General features: G+C 35.2%; 1 protein-coding gene across 10 annotated transcripts in view; it reads left to right on the plus strand.

The window, feature by feature from the left end:
* Window positions 1-13,009, plus strand: part of npnta (nephronectin a) — a 122,123-nt gene that overhangs the window by 91,268 nt on the left and 17,846 nt on the right. For all 10 annotated transcript variants that reach the window (XM_087236093.1, XM_087236092.1, XM_087236094.1 and 7 more), the window contains 3 exons: window positions 4,515-4,634; window positions 10,926-11,060; window positions 12,555-12,677. In XM_087236093.1, the coding sequence (XP_087092219.1) occupies window positions 4,515-4,634; window positions 10,926-11,060; window positions 12,555-12,677 (378 nt within the window). The remainder of the gene's footprint in view (window positions 1-4,514; window positions 4,635-10,925; window positions 11,061-12,554; window positions 12,678-13,009) is intronic.

Genomic DNA, 13,009 nt, shown 5'->3' on the forward strand with positions numbered 1-13,009 from the left:
GTCTGGCCACTCTACCATACAGGCCTGATTGGTGGATTACTGCACAGATGGTTGTCCTTCTGTAAGGTTCTCCTCTCTTCACAGAAGAACGCTGGAGCTCAGACAGAGTGACCATCGGGTTATTGATCACCTCCCTGACTAAGACCTTTCTCTCTGATCACTCATGGCCTTTATATGGCCTGCCAGCTCTAGGAAGAGTCCTTGTGGTTCCGAACATCTTCCACTTACAGATGATGGAGGCCACTGTGCTCATTGGAACTTTCAGAGCAACAGAACATGTTCTGTAACCTTCCCCAGCCTTGTGCCTCGAGAAAATCCTGTCTTTGAGATCTACAGACAATTCCTTTGTCTTCATGCTTGGTTTGTGCTTTGACAGGCACTGTCAACCCTGGGACCTTATATAGACAGGTGTATACCTTTTTAAATCATGTCCAATCAACTGAATTGACCACAGGTGAACTCCAGTTAAGCTGCTGAAACATCTCAAGAATGATCAGTGGAGACAGAATGTGCCTGAGCTCAATTTAGAGCTTCACAGCAAAGGCTGTGAATTCTTAGGTAGGTAGGTTGATTGGGCGTACTACGACGATGCCCTGAGAGTCAGAGTGGGGGTACAGTCTCTGTTGTATTTTGGTAGAGTGATTGAACCCCCCAATTCATCATAGGAGTGAAGAGAGGGTTATGAGGAAAGTTGATGGGAAGCAAAGAAATAGAGGGAGGGAGGAGGGTGTGTTTGGGAGAACGAGAGGAACAGTAATAGAGGTCTGCCTTGAATAAGTTTTAGGGAGTAAGTGATTTTAAACGATTTAGAGATCCATCCATTTAGAGATGAGTATTGCATTAAGAAAAATGTTATCATCAAATTTAAACATTGCATAATATATATATATATAACTGTATGCTTCTTGAAAAGACCTTTGTGTTTTTTTCTCTCTCCATATTTTGCTGGATAACAACTATCAGTATATTGTTTTGTCATTTTTATTTCATTTCATTATATTTTTCACAATACATTTTCCTCATGGATACTCTTTTTTTTTTTTTTTTTCGTAGATGTATTATTTTTTAGATTCTCCTGTGCGGTACACAAATGTTTCGCGGGAGCTCAGGGCGTCCCTCAATCCTGCAGAGAGCTTTTCAAATGACTCACCAAAAAATATGAGAAAAGCTGTGAACTTCAACCCTGCAGTAAAGGCTAAGTGTTATTGCTGGCCTTGAGCTGTTTCTCTGTGCATGGACTGGTCATGTCTGTGCTTGCCTGATGCTCAGCGCAGATCCAAATGCTTCCAGTTTCACTCCTGAGAAAGATTTTTGTCTTTTTTAAGCTCACACCTCAGCAAACAGCACTGAAAGCACAGTTTGGAGTGTCAGTGTTAACAGACTTCACGACTCTGCGTTTCGGGAGCTAAATATTCATAACTTCATGCTATTTGAATGGAAAACAAAAGCTATTATCTGACAAACATGGTAACTGACGAAATTCTGGGTTTTAATGTTACGCCTATGTGCTACAGCATTATTAGTTTTTTTTAAATTAATATTAATTGTATTATATGATGGTGTTAGTATTATATATTCATATTTTCATCGTTGTTAAACATACAGTTGAAGTCAGAATTTTTAGCCCCTCTGAATTATTAGCCTCGCTGTTTATTTTTTCCCCAATTTCTGTTTAAAGGAGAGAAGATTTTTTCAACACATTTCTAAACATAATAGTTTTAATAACTCATTTCTAATAACTGATTTGTTTTATCTTTGCCATGATGACAGTACATGATATTTGACTAGATTTTTTTCAAGACACTTCTATACAGCTTAAAGTGACATTTAAAGGCTTAACTAGGTTAATAAAGTTAACTAGGTTAGGATAATTAGGCAAGTTATTGTGTAATAATGGTTTGTTCCGTAGACTATCAAAAAATATATAGATTTAAGGGGTTAATCATTTTGACCTTAAATTTTTTTTTTTTAATTAAAAGCTATTCTTGCTGAAATAAAACAAATAAGACTTACTCAAAAAGACAAAATATTATCAGACATGCTGTGAAAATGTCCTTGCTCTGTTAAACATCATTTAGGAAATATTTAAAAAAGAAAAAATAATTCAAAGGGGGGCTAAAAATTCTGACTTCAATTTTATATTAGTTAAAAACATTCACTTCCAACAGAGATTAGTTGGCTAAAAAAAAAGCTTAAAAAAAGCTTAAAAAATATTTTATTTAATTAAAACTTTTATTTTATTTCATTTTTGTTTTGTTGTATTTTATTTTATTTTATTTTTCATTCATCCATCTATTAAAACTAAATGATAAAAAATATTAAATTAAATTAAAATGTTTTTATTTATATATTTATGTTTAAATTAAATACAAATAATATTGTTATAAAAATTTTCCACTCATCCATCTATTAAAATTAAATGATAGATCATAAGGGTTTATTTACTTATTTGTTTACTTATTTATTTATATATTTATTTAATTCATTTATTCAATATTTATTTATTTATTTATAAATTAAATGCCAAATGATATTTTATTTTATTTTTCCACCCATTAATCTAATAAAATTATATGACAGGTTTATTTATTTATTTATTTATCTATCTATTTGTTTGTTTATAATTTATAAATTAAATGACATATCATATTTTATTTTATTTTATTCATACATTAAAATTAAATGAGAAAACACTGTAGAGTGCCATTATTTAAACAGATATGTCTTGGTCTGAACTCATCTAATGACTTTTTTTTTTTTCTTGTGATTTGAGAACATCTCCTTCCCCCCCTTCTCATTTTTTCTCTTCAGGGAATAATTACATTTGCTTTTAGTTTTTTCCTGCAGCATTAGCAGTGAACAGTCTAGCATCTGTTTCTCTCTGAGTGTTTTTTCCTCCTCTGTCTCAGTGTAAATGCTTGTGTTGAGATTGTGGAGCGCTGTTTCCCTCTAACACATCTAATAACTCAAGATTTTCTGCTTCACCCGCCATTTCCTTCAAGGCCATGAAGCTAAAAGTGGAAAAGAGTGTTTACCTCTGCGACCTGCAGCTCTGAACTCATATAATGTGTCATTTTGAACTGGAAATTGTCCAGCAATGACCTCCTGTTTAATATATATATGGAGGCGCAAAGGCCAAAGTTGCTCATTCATCAGCACAGCTGGGATTTGCAACAAAAGTTGTTAAGCTTCACACAATTTGCAAGTGTCAAAGCAAAAACCCTGAAAATGCATTTTAAATACCAGGGTATACATCAGTAAATCCACTTGTCATACATCAGTAAATCAATGTCCTTATGACTGTTTGGGTGATGCTTCAATTGGTCAGTAAATCTCAAGAATCACAGTTGACGAACAAATGATTCACTGATTCAAACGATCTGTTCAGAGTCAGTTTCTAGTAAATGATCCACTGCTTTAAATGATTTGTTCAGAGTGAATCTCCAGTAAATGTTTCATTAATTCAAATAATTGGTTCTGAGTAAGTCTGATTTGTTCTGATTCTGAGTAAGTTTGATTTAAATCTTTTAAATCTGTTTACAGTGAATCTCCAGTAAATGATTCACTGATTCAAATAAATGGCTCAGAGTGAGTCTCCAGAATATCATTCACTGAATCAAATGATTGGCTCAGAGTGAGTCTCCAGTATATCATTCACTGATTCAAATGATCCGTTCAGAGTGAGTCTCTAGTAAATTATTCACTGATTCAAATGATTGGCTCAGAGTAAGTCTCCAGTATATCATTCACTGATTTAAACGATTGGCTCAGAGTGAATCTCCAGTATATCATTCACTGAATCAAATGATTGGCTCAGAGTGAGTCTTCAGTATATCATTCACTGATTCAAATGATCCGTTCAGAGTGTGTCTCTAGTAAATGATTCTCTGGTTCAAATGATCCGTTCAGAGTGTGTCTCTAGTAAATAATTCTCTGGCTCAAATGATCAGTTCAGAGTGAGCCTCCAGTAATTGATTCACTGATTCAAATCATTGGTTTTGAGTGAGTCTCCAGTATATCATTCACTAATTCAAATCATCTGTTCGGAGTGAATCTCCTGTAAATTTTTCACTGATTTTACAAGCTGATGTAAATGGAGTTCATCCTGTTTTTTGTTTTTTTAATTATCATGAATTATCAGTGTGAATATCAGAGTATGACAAGTTTTGGTAGTTAAATTTTCTTGCAAAATAAGCATTCGCCAATAATTAAACTCAAAATATATCGAAGAGGAGGATTTAATGCTTTTATTGGAGTAGTGTTTTGTTAGGCTATCTATTCTTTTACTGAAGTGCCTAATTTGTGTACTTCGTCCTTCACTGTAAACAAAGATTTTCTTTGCCAATATTATAATGTTGTGCCAGTATTAGTGGAGGGCAGTGTATAAGAGACACATTGAGTATGGTATAGTCAGGATGTGTTTTATTTGCAGCTCTTCTCTTCTGTACTGCAGGTGGTTGTGTTTTCTATATGTGACTGTATGCGGTGTGTGTTTGTGTGTGTGTTTCTCTCAGATGCCCGAACTTGCAGCATGGCGAACTGCCAGTATGGCTGTGAGGTAATGAAAGGAGAGGTTCGCTGCCAGTGCCCGTCTCCAGGTCTACAGCTGGCTCCAGATGGCAGGACCTGTGTGGGTACGTTTGTGTGTGTGTGTGTGTGTGTGTGTGTGTGTGTGTCTGTGTTTTTGTATGTTTATTTGTGTGTGTGTGTGTGCACATTATCATTCCTCCATACTATAAGCTAGTAAAGTGATGCTATCTATAAAAAATAAAAAAAATAATAAAGCAATAATAATAATAATAATAATGGCGATGTGGTAAAGCAGTGGGTGTTGTCTCACAGCAAGAAGGTCGCTGGTTCGAGTCCAGGCTGGGTCAGTTGGCTTTTTTGTATAGAGTCTGCATGTTCTGCTTGTGTTGGTGTGGATTTCCTTTGAGTGCTCCGATTTTTCCCAAAAGTCTCCCCACAAAGACATGTGCTATAGATGAATTGGGTAAGCTAACATGGCCGTAGTGTATGAGAGTGCATGGGTGTTTCCTAGTACTTGGTTGCAGCTGAAAGGGCATCCGCTATGTTAAACATATGCTGGATAAGTTGGCGGTTCAATCCGCTGTGGTGACCCCTGATGAATAAAAGGAATACGCCGAAGGAACATTAATGAAGAAATGATAATAGTAATGCAATTATTACACACATTAGAGTTGATAATAAATGCAACTCTCTCAACAAAATATTCCAAAATGTGTCAATATAATTATAATTAAATATAAAATATTTATCTTTTATTATTAATATTGCATTGTCAAGCATTCTGTATGCAAGTAAAATAACTTTAGCAGTATATAATGTTGTAATAATAGTATGCAAATGTGACATTTAATATGCAAATGGGTATTTAATATAATTATTTATTGCCAATAACTATTAGTCACAGAATATTTTATTTTGTCACATATTATAATAATCTTTTAATATATTACTAATGTAATAATTTTATTTTCTTTTATATATGTGTCTTATGTGTTCTTCCCTATTTACTTAATGATTTTGTGGCAAAATTAAGTTTAAAATAAATTATTTAATATTCATCTATTTATTTATTCATTCATTTTCTTTTTGGCTTAGTCCCCTTATTAATCAGGAGTCACCACAGTGGAATGAACCGCCAATTTATCCTGCATATCTTTTACACAGAATACGGCTTTCCAGTTGCAAGCCATCACTGGAAAAAACACATACTCTCATACACTACGGACAATTTAGCTTATCCAATTCACCTATAGCGCATGTGTTTAGACAGTGGGGGAAACATGCCAACTCCACAAAGAAATGCCAACTGACCCAGTCAAGACTCGAACCAGCAACCTTATTACTGTGAAGTGTCAGCGCTATCCACTGCACCATCGTGCTGCCCTTATTAAATATTAAGGTCCCACTTTATATTAAGTGTCCTTAACTACTATGTAGTTGCATCAAAAAATAAATACAATGTACTTACTGTGTTCATAATGTATTTGAGAACACTTGTGGTGCTCTTGAGTTGGGATAGAGGTTGGGTTATGGACAGGTTTGGTGGTATGGGTAGGTTTAAGGGTGGGTTAAGGTGTAGGGAATGGTCAGCAGTGTATTTACAAATGTAATTACAGAAGTTAATTACAGATGTAATTACATACAGGTATTTAATCAAGCATAAGTACACAGTAAATACATGTATTTAATAAGTACATTGTAACAAACTATTAATTCCTGTGCAAGTAAATATTAGTTAAGGCCACTTAATATAAAGTGGGACCAATATTAATAATAAATATATTCATTTATTGTTGATATACATAATAAACAGCCACATTACAATATTTTTCATGCAATTAAAATGTTTGAATATATTAAAGATTTTAAGTTATTATTCATGAGATCTTTTAATGAAATATCATGCCAGGAATGCTGTTTCCAGCTAGCATGAATGTATTTCTTTAATGCACTGTTAATTGCTGCAGGTAAAAGCATCTTCGTGAACATTAACAGATGAAGAATTCAAGCAGAAATAAAAGCATTAAATAATCATACGACCTCTTCAAGTCAAGAGAAAAGAGAGCTCGATCTGTCTAGCCATCTCTCATATGTGTGAAATAATGTTTCATGTGGCTGTCAGAGGAGATGAAAAACCTTTGCAATTTAGACATGTCACAAAACACAATGGCTTTTGTTCACAAAGGCAAGCTGTAAAGAGCAGCCCAGGTATTAAGACTTCTATAGCATAATGCTGACATAATGATGTAAAAGAAGTCTTTTTCTGAAATATGTTGTAGAAAAACCAACGACAGATTCACATTATTGAAAATGTGCGTTCCCTGTCCAAATGTCTGTCTCAGTTTCGGTGTATAAAGTTGAAACCAGAAGTTTACATACACTCTAAAAATTGAACTTTTTTATTTTTTTTTATTTCTGATTTTCTGATTTCTGATTGATTTTTACATTTTCTGATGGTAAATCATTCTAAACGTTTGCTATTTTAGGTCTGTTAGGATTACCTAAATCATTTACATTTGCTAAATGCCAAAATAATGAGAGATTTTGTCAAATTAATTTTTAGACAGTCAAAAGTTTGGTCAAATGTTTTGGGTATCCTTCCGCAAGCTTCTCACAATAGTTTGAAGGAATTTTTCCTGACAGAATTGGTGTAACTGAGTCAGATTTGTAGGCTGTCTTGCTTGCACAGGGCTTTTTTAACTCTGCCCCCAAATTTTCTATAGGATTGACTTCAGGGCTTTGTGATGGCCACTCCAAAATATTCACTCTGTTGTCCAGAAAGCACATTTGAACTAATTTGGCAGTATGCTTAGGGTCATGGTCTGTTTGGAAGACCCGTTTGTCGCCAAGTTTTAATTACCTGGCTGATGTCTTGAGATGTTGCTTCAGTATTTCTACATAATGTTCTTTCTTCATTATGCCATCTATACTGTGAAGTGGGCCAGTCCCTCCTGCAGCAAAACAGCCCCACAACATGATGCTGCCACCCCCATACTTCACAGTTGAGATGGTGTTCCTTGGCTTGTAAGCTTTCCCCTTTGTCCTCCAAATGTAACTGGTCATTATGGCCAAACAGTTCAATCTTAGTTCCATCAGACCACAGGACATGTCTCCAACAATTAGTCTTTTCCCAGTGTAATTTAGCTAATAGTCATCTTTTTTGTTGTTGTTTGTTGTTGATTCTGGCTTGTTGATTTTTCTATGTTGTCACACAAGGAAGCAGTGTGTTTGAGGTTTTTCTTAAATACTATTGTACAGTTGTGCCTCCAATGAACTCAAATGTTGTCAATTAGCCAATCAGAAACTTCCAAAACCTTGACATCATCATCTGAGCTTTTTCAGAGGCATAATAATCTTATTATATGTAAACTTGACTTTCAAGAAAAATTAAAAAAATTTCTCAAAAAATCTCTCTCCCATTATTCTGCTATTAAGCATAACAGAAACTAATTTACTAATCCTAACTTACCTAAATGAATTAACACATCAACATCTGACTTTTTTAAAATGGTTTTTGCCTTTTTCATACAGTGTATGTAAACGTCTGGTGTCAACTGTATTAAGGCTGCAACTAACAATTATTTTTATAATTGATTAATCTGTTGATTATTTCTTTGATTAATCGATAAATCGGATTTAAAACAAAACAAAACAAAACAGGAAAAGCATTCATTTCCAACCTGTTATTAAGAAAAGGCTCATCTCTGAGCTGTTATATTAATAATAATAATAATAATAATAATAATAATAATAATAATAATAATAATAATAAAATAAAAACTAAAGAGTTATGTTCAGTTTTCAACCCAAATGTCTAAAAAAAAATCAAGATACATACTAGACCAGGGATGGGCAAACTTGATCCTCAAGGGCCGGTGTCCCTGCAGAGTTTTGTTCCAACACTAGTCAAACACACCTGAACAAGCTCATCAGTGTCTTCAAGATCACTAGAAATCTATAAGCAGGTGTGTTTGATTAGAGTTGGAGCTAAACTGTGCAGGACACCAGCCCTCCAGGACCGAGTTTGCCCACCCCTGTACTAGACACATGAAATAGCTTAAGAAATTATGTCTTGTTTTCTGAAAAAAACACCTTAAAATATGTTATTATTTGCTTAAAACAAGCAAATTTATTTGCCATTGGGGTAAAAAAAATAATATATAATTAATAATATATAATCTCAAGCATCACTTAATTTTCTCATGTCATTTTTTTCTCTAGAGAACAGGTGTGATTTACTTTTTTAAACAAAAACGATGTTCTAGAATCAACAGATGTTAATCCAGGATCGCACTGTACTTGGCAAATTCATGATGTGCAGCATACATTGTGCTGCTTTAAGCCATACACGTCTCAATAATCAGGGTGCCCTTTAAGGGTCTCAACAGTCCTTGACAACAGAGCCTGCGCTTTATTCTGTTGATATGCTAATTACACTTTAGGTGCCTGGAAGTTTGATTATGGCATTCGTTAATTACTGCATTAATGACCTTCCATCGCCACAGAAACCAAATCCAACAGAAATATTCAGAGGAAGCTCGTATTCAAATTTAAAGGGGACCTATTATGCAAAAATCACTTTTATAAGGGGTTTAAACAGTTGTGTGGCAGCAGTCAATGAATATAACCAGCTCCTAATGATAAAAAATGTATTAATTTTACTTTTTATAATCACACTTGATAAAAACAGTCCGCAGAAACACTTTGATTGACATTCTCCTGTTATACGTGTCATAAGAGAAAGAGAGCTCCGCCCATTAGTGACAATTTCACCCTCATTAGCAAAGGACGTTAGCTTTGTTTTTGAATCCACCACTATGCTGACACAAAGGCATGTGTAGCTCCGCCCTCTTTTAAAAAGAGTACAATCTCATTTGAATTTAAAGAAACAGTTACCAAAACAGCACAATTACGATTTAAGCCTAAAGGGGGCAGTTTAAAAGAGTTATAAAACATTATGTGTGCCATATATTGAGCTGAAACTTCACATGCACACTCTGGGGACATCAGAGGCTTATTTTACATCCTAATTCACAAATGGAATTCGGCTAATTGAGCAAGTTAACCTGCGCCACTTCACACACATACATCTTCAGAAATCAACAGAAACATTCGAAGGAAGCTCATATTCAAATTTAAAAGGGAAACTATTATGCAGAAATCACTTTTATAAGGGGCTAAACACAGTTGTGTGGCCACAGTCTGTGAATATAACCAGCATAAAATAGGAAAAATTTATTAATGTTGGCTTTTATAATCACACTTGATAAAAACAGTCTGCAGAAACACTTTGACATTCTTCTGTTATACGTGTCATAAGAGGGAGAAAGCCCCGCCCATTAAGGAGGATCTCACCCTCATTAGCATAGGACGTTAGTCTTGTTTTTGAATCTGCCACTATGTTGACACACAGGCATCTGTAGCTCCGCCCTCTTTTGAAAAGAGCACAATCTCATTTGAATTTAAAGCGACAGTCACCAAAACAGCAAAATTACGATTTAATGCCTAATGGGGCAGTTTAAAAGAGTTTAAAAAAACATTATTTGTGCAATATTTTGAGCTGAAATTTCACATACACACGCTAGGGACATCAGAGGCTTATTTTACATCCTGTAAAAAGTGGTCCCCTTTAATTAACAAATGGAATTCGACTAATTGAGCGAGTTAACCTGTGCCACTTCCACACACATACCTCTTCAGAAAATCTTCCCCCTTTTTCTGGAGGCAATGAGTGCAGAAAACTGTGTTTTTTGTTTTTTTTTTACTGGAGGACCATCAATCAGAGACTGACCATCTTAATGCTTCACAGCACAGGTGTTCAACTCTTCAGGTATTCCAGCAAGGACATTTATTGCTCCGAGGAGGGCAGCTCCTGTCAGATGGATGTCTGTACATGCAGACAGAAGTGTTAAGTTTGCCGCTCGCTGCTCTCAGACTCATGCGGAGCGCTGATGTATGTCTCACTTTAGTTTAAGACAAGACACTGCAGGTGAATGGCGGGAATATAATAGTTAAATTAGTCAGATTTCCCAGGCTACGTTTAAATATGCAAATCAGACATTGTTGAATGAAATATGCACCATTTATCGTGAAAATCTCAACAGAGAAACATGTTCAAGTTTTTAATTGTTTAAAATTATACAGTGAATGGATTTATGCTACAAAGAGACTCCCCAAAACTGTGTTGTATAATTAATAATGTATACAATTGAAAATGATTAGCCCTCGTGTGAAATTTTAATGTTTTTAAAAAATATTTCCCAAATTCTGTTTAACAGAGAGAGTTAACACATTTTTCAAACACAGTAGTTTAAATATCTTATTTCTTTTGTTTTTGCCACATTTACAGTACATAATATTTGATCAGTACATAATCTTGTGTTTGTTTTTTGCAGATGTGGATGAATGTGCCGCAGGTCTTGCTGTTTGTCCCCGTTTCCGGAAGTGCATCAACACATTTGGGAGTTACATCTGCAAGTGCCATGACGGCTTTGACCTTCAGTACGTCAATGGGAAATATCAGTGTACAGGTAAACATAGTGCACATTCATGGGATAGCAAGCTTTGATTTGAACACACTTCATATTTATTTATTCTCATAGTTTATTTTAGAGATAACAGCAGGTCTTAATTTGGGCCGGAACATGCCAGATCCGGATCTGGCACCTCATTTTACTGATCCCCCTTCTCAACCGCTCACCTCCCCCGTCCGTTGTTTACTTTTACTTTCTTGCACAACTCCCCAACCCTCTTCACTTTTGTCCGCGACACCCCTTTCCCATCTAACGCCCGCCATCCCCCCTGCTCTTCACTTTTGTCCGCGACAACCGTAACCAACCCCCCTCCCCCAGTCTCAACTTTTATGCGTGACACCTTTACATCCCCGGGTAACATGCCGGATCCACTACCCCGATCTGTTCACAATTCACAAATTAATCACTGGATGACAGATATAGATAACTACTTTTATAGATAACTGAGACTTTCTATAGATAAAAATATACAATTACACCAGCAAAATGTGTTCCAAAAATAGGATATATTCCAGCAAAATGTATGAAGTGGTCAAAAATGATGTCTGACCTATTAACTCTCTTCCAATGTTCTGCAGTCTCATTTACGGTGCCTTTATTTATTTATTTTTCTTTGGCTTAGTCTCCATTTCAGGGGTAGCCATAGCGGAATGAACCGCCAGCTATTCCAGCATATGTTTTACACAGCGGATTCCCTTGTAGCCACAAGCCAGTAGTAGGAAACACCAATACACTCTCACATTCACACACACTCATACACGATGGCCTATTTAGTTTATTCAATTCACCTATAGCACATCTGTCTGTACTGTGTGGGGAAACCAGAATACCAGGAGGAAACCCACACCAACATGGGGAGAACATGCAAACTCTGCACAGAAATGCCAACTGACCCAGTCGAGGCTCAAACCAGTGACCTTCTTGCTCTAAGACGATCGTCTCTACAATTAAGGAAACAAAACACAAACAAGCTATATTTAATCTAAAAAGTAGACTTTCAAAATTGGCGGAACACTGTAATCCATTGTATGAATTTAAATTGGCAAAATAATAAACAGATATATTTAAAGTAGAGTACTCAAGAACAGCCTTGCAGAAAAATAAGCAAAATATGAGCCCAAAACCTGTCAAACACTGCTGGAATTGATTAGCATTATTTGATTTGATGATTGTCAAACAGTGAAAAACTTTTCCCTTTTGATTGCTTTTGCTAAACTGATCTGCTACTTCACTTTCATTCCTGCCAACAGTGGAGATTTTGTGCCAAGCTTATCAATATAGTGCCAATTTCATTTTTATTTTTTCAAACATCAGTCTTTTTCAGTTTTTAACAAATAGAAAGATTTCTCTTTTCCAAAAGTTATTCTTAGCATATATCCCGTTGTTATTAATATATGTAATAATAGATATATTATTTATATATTAAATTTACGAGAAAAAAAAAAATCCAGATCAGTTCTGCTTTAATTATTTAATGAATATTTGTTTCAGATGTCAATGAATGCTCTTTGGGTCAGCACCAGTGTGGTCCATACGCCACCTGTTATAACACACCTGGTTCATACAAGTGCAAGTGTAAAGAAGACTACAGAGGCGTGGGCTACGACTGCAAACGTAAGTATGCAAGGCAAACTTAATCTACAAATTCAGAAATAAAGGTACAAAATCTGTCACTGCGGTGTACCATACATGTAGACATTAGTGGAGCTGGGCATCGATGGATTTGCTCTTCAGTGTTTGGACTTACAGCAGAGAAAATAAAACCTCACTGAACTGAACTAAACTGAAGTACAATTCTGAAAACTGAACTGACGCAGTTTTAGTTCACTAGAACTCAGTGGTGGAAAGAGTACTGACAAATCATACTTAAGTAAAAGTACCATTATTTGCCTAAAAATGTAGTGCGAGTAAAAGACTCTGTTGTAAATATTACTTAGAGTATAATT

This window comes from Danio rerio, chromosome 1 (genome assembly GCF_052040795.2).
Source record: "Danio rerio strain M-AB ecotype USA chromosome 1, GRCz13ab, whole genome shotgun sequence".
NCBI classification, from domain to species: domain Eukaryota; kingdom Metazoa; phylum Chordata; class Actinopteri; order Cypriniformes; family Danionidae; genus Danio; species Danio rerio.